Source organism: Eupeodes corollae, chromosome 1 (genome assembly GCF_945859685.1).
Source record: "Eupeodes corollae chromosome 1, idEupCoro1.1, whole genome shotgun sequence".
Taxonomy (NCBI): Eukaryota; Metazoa; Arthropoda; class Insecta; order Diptera; family Syrphidae; genus Eupeodes; species Eupeodes corollae.
Window position 1 is genome coordinate 5814816 of NC_079147.1, and position 14588 is coordinate 5829403.

Below are 14588 nucleotides of genomic sequence, written 5' to 3' on the forward strand. Positions count from 1 at the left end.
AAACCGTCTTCGAGTTAAAATAAATATAAATTATACATTCCCAGTGAACTTTTTATTAACAATCTATTTTTTATGGCTTAACCTATAATCAAACTTGCTTTAGTTTTTCAATAAGATTTTTTATTTTAAATAGACAGCTATTTGGTAGCTATTTTCTTAGAACATAACATCTTTTGACCTTTGACAAGTAATATAAATATATGAAATAAGGAATGAAAACTCGAACATTTTACTGTCAAAGTTGTAAAAACACTTTTCTTATTGCAAAACCGTGTATATTTTTACTATTTTACAACAGTATTTTTCAGAGACAAGAACTGGAACAAAACTGTTTTGGAAATTCAAAAACAAAGATGTAGTACCCTAAGGCTTAAGTCATTCTCTTGTGCCTCTTAAGTTTCTTTGTATTTATCAGTTACTACATCAACCGAGAAATAATTAAATCCTCCAAAAATAAGTCAATCAATATATACTATTTTTAATAACTATGTTAATCACCAGCTTTAGATATTTGTTTCTCTTCTTTATGATTTTTTCAAATCATAAAACTGTCTGGAATTGAAATCTACTATATAAAAATAAGTCGGGTTTTTCTTCCCGACGCTATAACTTTAGAACGCACGAACCGATTACCGCGGTTTTGCATTTGTTGGAAAGGTCTCGGACTCCTTGAGTTTATAGCAGACAAAATTCAGGAACAATTTCAACAGAATAGCGCTGAACTCCATTTAGCCTCCTATAGAAATCTATTCTGAAAGTTCCGATTTGTGGAATTGAAAATTTTAATAATTTTTGACGTTTCAAGGGCCACATATTCCAAATCAAAGCTTACTTTTGAGAACCTTTTTTAGTTAACCATATCTCTAGAAACGTCAGAGATATCAACTTCAAATAATAACGTATGAAATCTACAATAAATTAAAAGATTCTGATTAAGGATCAATGCTTGACTATTGCAAACAAGCTACTGATTGCACCAAATCGATTGATCACGATACATTGAACCAAGAAATCAATCGAGAGCTACAATACATTGCAGGAATTCGTTCGAAACAATGTGCTGTTGCTGAGTGAAGAGCAAAAACAAGTAAACGAAACCTTAATGCAAGCGGTGGACAGTAATACTGGTGGTCTATTCCTTCTTGACGCACATGGAGGAACAGGGAAAACATTTGTCAATTCATTGGTTTTGGCCATTATTCGATCAAGATGTGACATAGCTTTGGCGTTAGCATCATCTGGGAATAAGGGCAACTCTTATAGATGGTCGTACTGCACATTCTGCGCTTAAATTGCAACTCAATTTAAACACAATTGATACTCCAACACGCCATATTTCCCCCGATCCAGTGCAATGTAAAAATTGTTGATGCAATGCAAGCTTATTGTTTGGGATGAGTGCGGCGGCTTAATAATATTGTTAACAGGCGATTTCAGGCAGACGTTGCCAGTAATTCAACGTGGAACGCCTGCAGATGAATCGAATGCTTGCATGAAGACATCACTTTAGTAGAATAACGTAAAAACATTATCGCTAACCACTAATATGAGAGTTCAACTTCAGAATTTTCAAAGTGTTGCAAAATTTTCCAAACACTTGTTAGCTGTTGGAAATTGAAAAGTACATGTTGATGCGACAACTGGATTAATTACTTTTACCAACGACTTTTGCCGATTTGTAGACTCTCAACTATCTCTTATTGACAAAGTTTTCCCAAAAATTAGTGACAATTATCAGAATTATGCTTGGTTAAGCTAACGAGCAATTCTCGACGCAAAGTATAATGATGTACACACACTGAATTTCACCATTCAATCAAAAATCTCTGGGTATTTGGTGACACACAAATTTGTTGGTTCCATAACAAATCCCGATGATGTCGTAAATTATCCAACGGAGTTTTTAAACTCTTTGGAGTTACCAGGATTTCCACCACATAACTTGCAACTGAAAGTTGGTTCAGTTATTATGAAAAGATACTCGACTTGCGGTGAAACGACTTATGCCGAACTTGATTGAGGCAGCCATTATTAACGGAAAGTACGCAGGTGAAAATGTATGTATTCCTCGAATACCAATGATTCGAACAGCTGTTAAAAAAATGCCAACAAACAAAATAATTGCTCTTTGGAGGGATGAAATAATAGAAAAGTCATTCAAAGCAACCTCAAAGCAGGCCTACCGTAACGCAGACGAAGCCGAAGCTGAAACGTGTTTGTGATTCAGCCATAAAGATGAGATCGTTGTCGCAATTAAATCACTTAAGAACAACAAACCGCTAGGACTTGATGGAACTCCCGCATAGCTTTTAGAAGCAGCGCCAACGTCATCAAGCGAACTGCTTTATTCGCTTATAAAAGAAGCCTGGACCATCTAAACGTTCCCCGATGAGTGGAAGAATTAGCGTAAAGCTAAGAAGAAAAAAAGAGATCTAACAAAGTTCAAAAACTGGAGAGGAATTGCGTTCTACCTGGCGTTGTCAAAATAGTAGCAAAAGTCATACTGGAACGCATCAGGAAACACCTTGATACCACACTCGATGCCGAACAAGCAGAGTTTCGCACTAGATCATCCTGTATTGATCATCAACACCATACGGATCATTATTGAACAGCGCGTTCAATATCAATCACCACTCTACCTGCTGTTGATGGACTTCGAGAAGGCCTTTGATAGCGCTAACAGTGAGTATATCTGGTAAGCTTTACGGAGGAGAGGCATCGAAGAAAAACTAATTGCTTTTATTAAAGCAACATATGATGGATCCAAGTGTCACATTCTGCAGGATGGTAGGTTGTCAGATAATTTTCAAATCCGTAGCGGTGTCAGACAGAGCTGTATTCTGTCGGCAATATTGTTTTTGTTGGTGATAAGCGATGTCCTGCTCGCAGCTTTGTGAGATAGCGGAGGAATCCAATGGACTTTGACATCCTATTTAAGGCACTTGGATTACGATGACGATGTTTGTTTACTCTCTTATACTCTCTTATACTCTCTTATACTCTCTTATACTCTCTTATACTCTCTTATTAATTCCGGCATAGCAAAAATGATCAGCTTCGCAACCGGTGGAAAAAGTGGAGAGCTTTCAGTACCTTAGAAGAATCGTCTCCTTCGAAACCGAAAAAGATGTCATTAGCCGCATCGGCAAAGCGGTAGCGTTCAGTATGTTGTCGAAAATTTGGAGGAATAATAATATCAGCTTAAGGACGAAGCTCCGACTGTTTCCGGAATAGATTTCTTTGTAACATCCTATCGATTTTCTGGACAAACCGTATATCAATTGAGGTCGTTTATAGAAGGACAGGCCAGGAACCTATAGACTCTATACTACCAAGGCGTAAGTGGCAATGCATTAGACATACGCTTCGAAAAGGTAACGACAGCATTGCAGGCCGAGCAATGCAGTACAATCCGCTCACACAGTCGAGGGAGTTGAAATACATCTTCGAAATCCGTTCACGATTGCGGGTAGGCGTAATAGAGGCCTTATGCCACTTAAAGGGTTCCCAGCAGACTTAACATGTCTAAGGACCTAAGTAAGCAAGTATATAATCAGAAATTTGGCTGGAACATCGAAAATCCATCATATAAAACTAGATGTCAAATTTCTGTTTTCTGTGTGATATTTTATCTTATTATATTAAAAGGCTTTTTTTGTCGCCTTAAATAAAGTTGTATGCTCCATCGCGACAATTTCAAATACGTTTTTTATTTCGATAAGGGGTACACAGAGTTAATTACGCGAAAAATGAACCAATAATCTTCTGTTTCAAAGAAACAAACCTAATTTTAAATTTGTATTCTCAATTGAGTTGATCTTCTTCGAAAACTCAAATATTATTGCATTTTCGTAGTAATTGATTATAAATATTGCTTGTCTTTAAAAAAGTGCTTCACAAATTAGCCGTCCCTTCTATTCCTGACATAAATCGTATCAGTGTGGGGGGTACCCGAGGCTCTGTTTACATTCAATAAAGATTATATAATAAAAAACATAATCCCTGTAACTTTAATTTTCCGAAACATCTTTAACGAAAAAAAAGAAGGGGATTTCTGCGAATTTCATGGAAAGAGTCATTCTTCGTGTAAAAGAACGGCCACTTGGAATAGCAGCACAAAAATTCACAATTCATAATTCAACGAAATGTCAGAATACCATTTCAAAATTTGAAAGTTTATGAGTAAATGCAAGGGATGAAATCTTATCAGCACTAAAACAATGCTGCATCATCTCAATGTTTTAAATTTTAAAAGCACTAAACACGTTTCAGAGCTACTTCTGTTTCTACAACTATCAAAAAGTTGTTTAAGTGTCACATCATGTTAAAATATAAATACAACTCAAAACAAGCGTGTGTTCAAAATGTTGTAGAAGTTATTTCCAGCGAAAATAATAAAAGTTTCTTGCTTTCTCAGAAATAAATTCAAAGCAAATAAAATATGTAAAAGTTACAACCTACACATAAAACAAATTTAAATAATTTCAAATAATTCCTTTCATAGAAAAATACAGCCATTAATTAAAGATGATGATGCATGGAATAGCCTGGACATTAGCAGGCGGTATCAACGCTTTCCCATTTACGGAAAGTATTATTTGCCATACATTTTCCAATAAACAATTTACCAATGAAAATAGTAATAGAATTAATTTTAGATAAATTCTAGATAAAATTTCGCCCACTATCTAAAAGGAAATATAAACAAAATTGAATTAGTCCTTGTAGAATACAAGTTTGAGAAAAGAAAACGATTTCTTGTTTATTCCCTCAATCCAATCAATTTGATGGAATGTGGCGACTTGGATTAGGGCAAGAAGATTTCTTGTTGTGTATTCAACTTTGATTTAGTATCACGAGTCTTGGGATAGCATCGTGTGGCCACAGCAACAATACTATCAACACATCATCAACCAACTCATTCTGGGAAAACTGCCCGGAAGCATAATATTGGTTGATGTGGATGATCAACTACTGTGTTAAATGTCTAAAAGGACATACATTATGTCCTTTGGAAACCCCAACTAAATAAAACTTTTGTGTAGTTATTTCTGAGAAGAAGAACAACATAGTTTATTAGATTGGTTCTTGTATTCTACTTCATGAGTTGTTGAGCTGTTCTTCTGTCATGTGTCATCAGGTTTACAAACAAAAATAGAAATTAGAACGCATTCTTTAGTAAATGTTTCATTTTTACATATAAAATAATTTGAACAAAACAAAAAAAAGACGTGCTTTTATTCTTTAATAATAATTTCTGTTCTTAACTAATAATGAATGATAGCTGATTTTATTCATTTCCTTACAATAAATTTCATATACCCAGAATATTATTTTTTAACACGCAAACAAAAAAAAAAAAAAAAACAAATTGTTGAGCAACTCGTTTTGTTTTTATTTACTTTTTGTTTGCGTGTAAAAATCCACATTTAACGAGTCTAATATAAGAAAAAAAAAAAGTTAATGGCTATAATTTTTAACTTTGACTTGTTTATGTATTTAAAAATCAGAAAGTTCTTAGACTAAAGTTTGGGAATAATGTTACTTCTTGTTCATTAAATATACTCATGTATCATAAAAAGGTTAGGGTTGGGTATTTAAAGAATGTTTCACAATCCAGAGCTTTCTATCTAAAAGCAATGTTTTATGAATTTATTTGGGTTACACAAAATTCCAAAATTAAATGATCATAGCATAAGCTTCTTATATCAAGTTGATTTCAAACAAAAATACGTGAACAAATAAACGTAATTCTATTGCTTTTGCAGGAACTACCCTGCCGATAAAAACAACACGTGTTACTTTCAAAATACCTTCATTAAATTTAATATGGGAAAAGTCTTTTACTAATTTTCATTTTTTTCATTAATAAAGGGGAAGTAATTTGAAAATAAGAAAATTGAATTAAAGGGTTTTTGAGAGTCTAGCATGTTTAAACCAAGAATCTATCTGAGCTGAAGTCATTACACAAACAAAATGAAAAATTGTTGGGAATTTGAATTTGAATTGAACTTAAATACAATAAATAAATTTAAATATTCTTTTTGGTTTTTGCACTTAACATCCTTATATCTACCTGTTGAAAAGATATCGAATTTAAAGAAGAATTAAATGCTGAAATAGTTCTTTTTCAAATGACATAGTTTTATTTTGTCAATACGTTTATAGGTGTGTCGTCGTTTGAAAAAAAGCAAAAGTCCGAAATAAAGTTCTTTTTATACTTTCCTATTCCTAAATAACTCTATCACATAAGGTTTTTGAGACATCACTTTATACAATTCTTAAAAAAAAAAAACATTAGGCTTGCCAATGTAATTTCATGAAGCATTCGTTTTTTTAAAAACGTGTTTAAACCTCTTTTTTTATATTTATAATCAAGTTTACATATTTTCAAATTCTTATGCACTATTTAAAGAACTCATGTAAAGAGTTTTTTTCAATGGTTTACGCACTGGTTACGTACTACGACTCTTTGTCAATGGGACAAAGGGCTTTGGAGGAGTCCACTCCCGTCCCTAAAAAGCCCAAAATGCAGAACACTATCACTCCCAACATGGCTAGAGTACCTCTCACTAAAACTTTTGGTGATGTGCTTAAAAAGCGCCCAAAAAGATCATGGTCGCGGTCATTGATAGGAGCAATATTGATTACCTCTGACCGTTCTCAAAGTCATGAGAGAGCATCCGGGTCCACCGCCTGTAACAAGCGATGGGGGACTCATTGCCTTTAACGATCAGAGGTCGCGCAATCTCTTTACGCTTGCTGTCTGCATGCTGGGCGAAATATGGCCATGTGCAAAACTCCAGCTCGTTGCAAAGGAAGATATTCCTTGCAGGCCGAGAGTTCGCGCATGGATCCGAAAGAACACTTATGTCCAGATGACATTAGTGAAATGATCAGGATCAGCAACCCTGAAATGGCGAAACTGGAGGAGCCAAAGGGTTTTTATCGAAAAACGATGATCGTAATCAATAAAGACTCTGTTGCTTCTCTGGCGCTAGATAAGGGAGTGAAAAGATACGGTTTCGAGTCAGTCACGCTCCACGATTATAAAAAAGATGAGTAAAACGCTTCATGCGACACTGCACAACCCTCTTCGCAAAACGTAGGTGGTTCCAGTATACTGCTATCACCTTCCCATCCTTGGATGTGGATGATAATGTAACTGAGCCCTCTTCTGTTGCAGCACAGTCTTCTTCCGAAGCTGTGTCGCAAGACGTAGGGGGTCCCAGTACTATCATCACCTTCCCATCCTTGGATGTCGCAGCACAGTCTTCTACTATATATGTCAAAAGTTTATCCCCAATGGAGACAGATGACTCAACCAACAAAGTTCTCCCCAGTGAGAAAGAATATGAACTGCTAGGTTCTTCTTCGTCTGATTTGGATGAACTGGATTTAACAGTGGTGGAGGTTGATCTGCCTGTTTGTAGCCAAAATTCTGCAAATACTACAGATTAATCTCCAACACTCTAAAATGGCTGCGGCCTCCCTTCTTCTCCGCCTGTCAAAAATTGGGGAAGATGTCGTTCTCATCCAAGAGCCCTGGATTGTGATATCCCTGGTTCGAGGATTGAGAACTCCAGGCTACTACGCAATATATGTAACAGGAAAATGTAACCCAAGACCAAAATATAGGGCGACTCTAAAAAATCTGATTAAACCAGAACTTTCGGATCCGCCTTGTGCGCTCTTGAGCTCGACCAAAAGGTCAATGAGCTTACAGCAGCCCTCAATAAAGCCATGGAAACTGCCTGCCCCCTCACTACAGTGCGGTTAAAGAAGAAACCATATTTGTGGGCTGCTGAACTAGATATACTCAGGAAAGGTTGTAGAAGGCTTTTCAATCGAGCAAAAAAGACTAGACATCCCCAAGACTGGGACTCCTATAAAGAATCCCTCAAAAGTATAAACTAGAAATGAGAATAGCCAAAAGATCCTCATGAAGATCCTTTTGTAACTCGATAGATGAATCCTCTTAGGAATCAAGGATAATGAAGATTATCTCGACAAATCCAACCATGCCTAGTTGTCTTAAAAACTCAAAGTTAAAAAAGCTCTAGCAGCTATTTTCCTTTGCAAGATATCCGCATCTTCTCTGACAGTCAGGCTGCTATTAAATCACTTGACGGTGTCTCAACCAAATCTCAAACGGCCCTCGATTGTCGATCGTCTCTTATGGAGATGGTATGGCGCATCAATTACACATTCACCTATGTTGGGTGCCACAGAGACATCACGGGATATTGTTGAGCCGATGAACTTGGTAAAAATGGAACCGCCATGCCTATTTTACCTGAAAGGGAGGAGATAGTTATACCGATAGCTACATGTAAGCTCATGCTTAAAGAAACAGCTTTTGCGATAGCAAATTCTAGGTGGCACAATTTACCAACATGCGCAGCCACAAAACTCATATGGCCTTGACTGGACCTAAAGCGCTATAATGACTTGTTATCTCAAAGCAGACTTCATATTAGAACCCTAATAGGTGTCCTTACGGGACACTGTCTTATAGGCAGCCACGCAATACGATTTGGCGTTGCCTCAAATGACTTCTGCAGGAGCTGTATGGATGAAGAAGAAGAGGAAACAACCTCTCACCTTCTCTGTACTTGCCTTGTTCTTTCACTAAAACGCAAACTTCATCTGGGAGACCAATTTTTTGATAATCCCAATGAACTAGCTAAAAAGGATATCAAATATCTTCTTCGCTTTATAAAAACCTCAAAATGGTGCGAATAGTAAGAATTAATTCTCTAGATTCATGTGGTATCACAATAGGCCATTTCTTTTGGCCTAAGTGTGTGGATTCTAAACCCGCAGCTACGTAAACCTAACCTTACGTACCGGTAAGCCTTACAAAAATTAACCGCTTGCTTCAACGGTTTCCTAGAAGAAAAATGGAAAAAGTATTAATTCTTTGATAAAACTGGGCTTTCACACAGTCTCCGAAACACATTGGACAATACAACAATATTGTTGAAAACAGGCAATTTTTGCAAATACATGGATAGCTTCAAAATCAAGAAAACCGAGAAAGAAAGTTGGGAAAGTAATTAATTATTTATGCATAGCATGAAAAGAGTTTCGTTTTTAACCCCGAAGAGTGTTAACGACAGTTAAGTCCTAGGTAAACACAATTATTTTAGAGATAAGTTTTCAGTTTCAGAAATAAGCAAGTTTTTAAAATACGAGGTTTTCAAGCCTAAGTTAAAACTCAAAATATTTCGTAACAATAAAATTTATAATGACTTTGTAAAGTACAAATCCTTCTCTTCTTTACTTACGTTTAAACCGTTCTTACTTTTTCTGTCAAAAAAACTTAGAGTTTAGTTTAGAGTTAAAATCTTACAACTTCTGGAGTTTTTTTCGAATATCATATGAAATATTATAAATATTTCAACAGAATATTGTAGAAAAGGATTATAGATTTAAAAAACATACTTCTAAGATTAAGAAAGCCTCAAAAAGTCTTCTATACGTGTTTTTTTTTTAATGTTAAAAAGTGATATCTCAAAAGAAAAGAAAGTAATACATTAATTTTGATGTTCTGAATTAAAATAAAACCCATTGAAAAAGTGTAATTGTAATGCAAATAATGCCTTGTCGGCCATTGTCTTAAATACTTCTTTAATTTGGATGGACAACAATTTTCAAATATTGATTTATTTTCTGTTTTGACTTAACTAAAAGTCAAAAGTAGTTTATTATAAATTTTTACGACATGTGGCATATTTCCATACCTTGAATTCATTTCCGAAAATATGTGAACAAATAATGAAAGAATTTAATTGAACTGATTGCATTGAATAATCCTTTTCGTGGTGGTCTTAATAACGTTTAAGGTGAACACTGTATTAAAAATGCGAGATAAAACATAGTCACTTGGTTCTTGAAATTACTGAATCGCAAAAAAGTTTCATTAGAGTAGAGATTACTGCGAAGCTCGGCTTTGTTTGAAATTCAATGTGTCCTGTAAAGGTTATTAGGAGCTCTAAAAAAAGGTTAAGCTTAATCCCAAAAAAACTTCATCATAAAAAGCTTGAATTTTAAAAGAAAATAACTCTTCGCATTAGCATACAAGTATAATTCTTATTACAAAGGTATTCATTTGTCAATTGACCTTTTCGTTCCCTCTCCAAAAAGATTGCCAATTTAAGCATAAGGCATTTAAAATTTATTTAATTTCCTTTAAATGCGATGTCAAAAATATTTTCAATAGCAAACCAAACACAACAAATTACCCTCTTTCAGTATTCATACCACACCAAAAATCTATACAAAATCTATAAAGGTCCTTTAGATGTTGTCCTTTTTTATGTTTTCTATTACTTTCCTTTTATTTCATTTTTTCTTTTGTTGTTTGTCCTTGCAAAGTACACAATCGTATTGTATTTTCCATTTGAAAAGGTGAATTTTCTTTCTTACCCAACATTTTCAATACCCGTTTGGTCCCCTGTTGATTCTTGCTCCTCACACTGCTTCCATTACCGGATCGATACAGAATATTACCATTCGACTTTAACGAGTTAGCTTGATGCAATTTGACTCCAATCAGCAAATACAGCACCAATATTATGGTCATGGGAGCGAAGAAGAACAGGAACGTCGATAATTGGAATGAGTATTCCACAATTATCCTGACGACCGTGCATTTCTTAACTCCGAAAAAGCTATTGACCCCGAATTGAGCGGCTTGCGGTAGTGCGGTCAGCAGGGATATCAGCCATATAAGGAGGATAATTTTTGTAGCACGATTGAGCTTGGACATGGCATGTGCAAGAAATGGATGACATATTGCAACATAGCGTTCCACCGTGAAGGCAGTTATTGTGAGGACTGTTGCGTTTGCTGAAGTTTCTGCCAATACTCCACGACCAACACAGAACACTTCCCCGAACACGTATGGCCATTTGGACCAAATGAAGTAAACCTCCTGGGGAACACCAGATATCAGAAGAAGGAAATCTGATATCGCAAGACTGAAGAGGTAATAGTTTGTGGCGGTGTGCATTGAGCGATGCTTTCGGATCACGATACATGTGCTAATGTTACCCACTACACCGGTTACGAAGATAAGAGAGTAGATTATTGTTACTGGTATCACAACATGGAGTGAGTCCCTGGTGGGACCGAAGATATCTGTTATATTCGGAGCGACGGTGGTGTGGTTTATCATTTCCAGAAAATGATTCAGGGATTCGTTTGCACGGTTATAGGAGTTCCATAGCGTTTCTAGATCCCATGTTATGTTGGCGTATTCATCCATTTAAAAGGCAGGCGGGTAGAATTAGAGATTTTCTGCAAAGAAAAGAAGTACATTAACATTAGTGAAGGTTTATTAACGGAGATAAAAACTCATTTTGTAAAGAAAATTCAAAAAACTGTTCAATGGGGTCCTTTTTGAATAGAAATAAAAATTTACTTTTATGTTTGTAAATTTGCAAGATATTAGTCTCTCTAGTGTCTATAAGTGGAGTGGCATGTTAGCGGGATACAAGGGATAAAGATAAATTAATTCAACCATAATTTAAAATCTTCAAAACACATTTTCCCATATGAACCGTTGAAAAGAAAGAACAGCTAGGCTAGGATTGACGTTGTGTTGTCAGCATTTCAGCTCGAGAGAGTTCCTTTGAAATCCTTCTTCTCAAAGCATTTATCCCACATACATAATGTATTAGATAAAATGTTTGAATCTGATTTTTTGGCTAGACGCCCACATACGTACATATGTAAGCACATATGCCACAGATAAATTTTTAATGTCGTTTCCTCTTCGAGCGTCGCTCGTCGCTGCCGTTGGTGTCAGACAGAAGACATAATAAACATAATATTAGGGTTTTGTGTGATTGTGAACGAGTATCTAAGTGTTATTTTTAATCAATGAATGTTCTGACTCAATATGTGGGGGCGGTTACAATGAAATAAGGATGCGAGAAAGAGGTTACCTTACAAAAAGAGATGCCACAGACATATTAACTTGGTAAAAAGTACAACTTGTCTGGAGCTGAACAAATAAAAAGGTTTTAGAAAAGCTTATCGACTTAAGTCAAGTTCATGATAATGTATTGCACAGATTGTCACTGAAAGTGCAACGCTCACCTCTATTCATGTAGTTGAAGGTTTGTATATAAATTACAAACCCCAAGTTCACTTAAGTTAATTGTATCTGGTGCCTGAATTAGTTTAAGTGAGAATAAATTTGTGTCAGGTGTCAAAAAAGCAGTATTTACAATGCATTAAAATTTTTGTTGTTGATGTTATTTCACTTTAGCGAGAATATTAATTTAAAAATTTGTGGTTAATTTTATTTTAAGGACAAGGATATTTAAAAATGAATTACAAGTGTCTAAAATTAAATGTTCAAATTTTGAGTTTGCATGCGAATTTTAGTACCCATGGCGTGGTAATTAGTGGGTAAGACTCTCATGCCAGGTCTCGGATTCGGTCCCTGTTTGTGGCGTCAAAGTTTTTTTTATTTCTTGTCATGAAAAGTGCTTTCTCCCCTCCATCCCTGCAATTACTCGCACACAGTATTGGTTGAGAGTTGTAAGCCACTAGGCCCAAGTTCTCTTAAAGATTGTTACGCCGCCTAATTTATTTAATGCAAATTCTTCAAAAACTACTGTCATGAGACAATGCCGTAGGGAGGTTCATAGAAAAATTTAACAAATTTTCCTGAAAACTGAAAGGAAAACTTCGCTTTTGCAGTGTCTTAAGAAATCTATGACCGAATATTACCAAGCATGTGGGTAATGAGTATCAGCTTATCTGATTTACTAAGATTCTTTTGGAACCTTAATTAATCTTCTTGTAACCTCCAAGTATCATAAGCGAAGTTAAATCTGATGGAGCACAAATGCTCCCTCAAAAATCCGTAGTTTATTGTTTTTTTTTACCGAAATAACGTCTACCAATCGTGGACATTTATTTCAAAATTTACACTCTTTGTTCGCCAAACTTATAGAACACAATCATCTTCAAGTATTTGATGGTTTTCTTCTAATTCGCAACAGCCGCCAACATTACCGTGAAATGCAAACTCTGTAGGTAAATGCTTTGTAATTTGTATGAAGAATCCTAATGTTATTGCAAACCGTTTGGAGGAGACATTCTTCGAACAAAATACCAAATTGTAACCTGTCAATTCGCAACCTTGTTCTTGTGATTTGACAGCTTTAGACTGTTGAACAAATGTTCGTACATCCTCTGATAAACAGTCAAATTTGATTTACTTTAGATACGATAAGTGACCCGTTCGAGAAAGTAGTGCAATATTGGACTAACACGATGGATTGCGTTTAAATAGCGCATGTTGCGAGTCATTTGAAAGAAATAATGTCTAATCTGTCTGATAAGCCGAATTCAAAATTCATCCGAATTAAAGTAAATATTGTTCTGCAAATAATAAAATCAAAAACATAAACAACCATAAGACAGGAACTAAATAATATGTTGTATAAATTGTTGTTTCAATAATGTTAGCTTTATTAAAAATGTAGTTTAACTCAAAATACCCGACCTCAGCTTTAAAGCCAGCCATGAAACGTTAAGGCCACCGACCAAAAGTAGTTTCGCACTGTTTCTACTGATATTTTTTAACTCTGCTTCCGTTAACTCTATTTTAAGAATTTAAAAATTTCTATGAGAAGTCTTTCAGGTACGATCTCCAATTTGACCACAAACTACAAGCTTAAATATAAAAAGGATGGATAGCCAACTTTTCTGTTGTCTTGAGTCCATATATTCCTATTAAAAAGGGTATTTTGTAAACCCCTTACTAAACCCTCAACCAAATCTCTGTGGTACTACTTAACAACCGTGTTCACATTCGTTCCCAAAATGGCAGGATTGGACACTTAGATTGGAAGATTTTCAAGCAAGCTATTACTAAAGAAGTTTAATAGTGATAATGTAGCAACCGTACAAATCTTTTCCTGAAAAAAAAAATTCTATTATTCACATTTCTCGCTCGTGCCACTGTAAGGACCCTGTGATCTATAGATGTGTAGATGCTCCCTTTCAAGCTTTGTAATGGTCAATATACCCAATTCTCTGGACATTATCTTTCTTTTTTAAGAAAAGAATCATTTTATACTACGAAGAATAACGTTCTTGACTAAGATTTTTAGAGCAAACCAAATAAGATTCTTTTAAATAAAAAAATTAAAAAAATAGTTCTCAATTGATTCTTCATCCCGAATAACTTGATCATAATTGAGCTTTATTTTCAAAATATATAATTTGAATATTTTTAAAGACAGCATTTTTAAATTTAAACTGTTAATTTTTTTTTTGTATAATAAACGGGCACTCAAGGGGTTATTAATACCCTTAACATGTTTAAACTTTAAACACAGTTTGAGCGTTAGGAAAATAGGGAAGGATTAAAGATTAGATACCGATGCACATTGGTCTTAAAGTTTTAAATATCAAAATGACAGGGAAAAACAGAGCTGGTTAAAGCAATTCACATTCTCGATGTGCGGTTAAAAAATACTTACTTACTTACTTAAAGAGGCGCTTCAGTCCGGGCGGACCTGGGCCTCAACCAACATGGGTCTCCAACAAGCTGTTTC

The 14588-nt window shown here is 35.2% G+C and overlaps 1 protein-coding gene across 2 annotated transcripts in view; it reads right to left on the reverse strand.

The window, feature by feature from the left end:
• LOC129938592 (pyrokinin-1 receptor) overlaps positions 1-14588 on the reverse strand; it is a 242071-nt gene that overhangs the window by 57736 nt on the left and 169747 nt on the right. For both annotated transcript variants that reach the window (XM_056046251.1, XM_056046252.1), the window contains one exon: positions 10435-11307. In XM_056046251.1, coding sequence (XP_055902226.1) covers positions 10435-11275 — 841 coding nt within the window. In that variant the 5' untranslated portion in view covers positions 11276-11307. The remainder of the gene's footprint in view (positions 1-10434; positions 11308-14588) is intronic.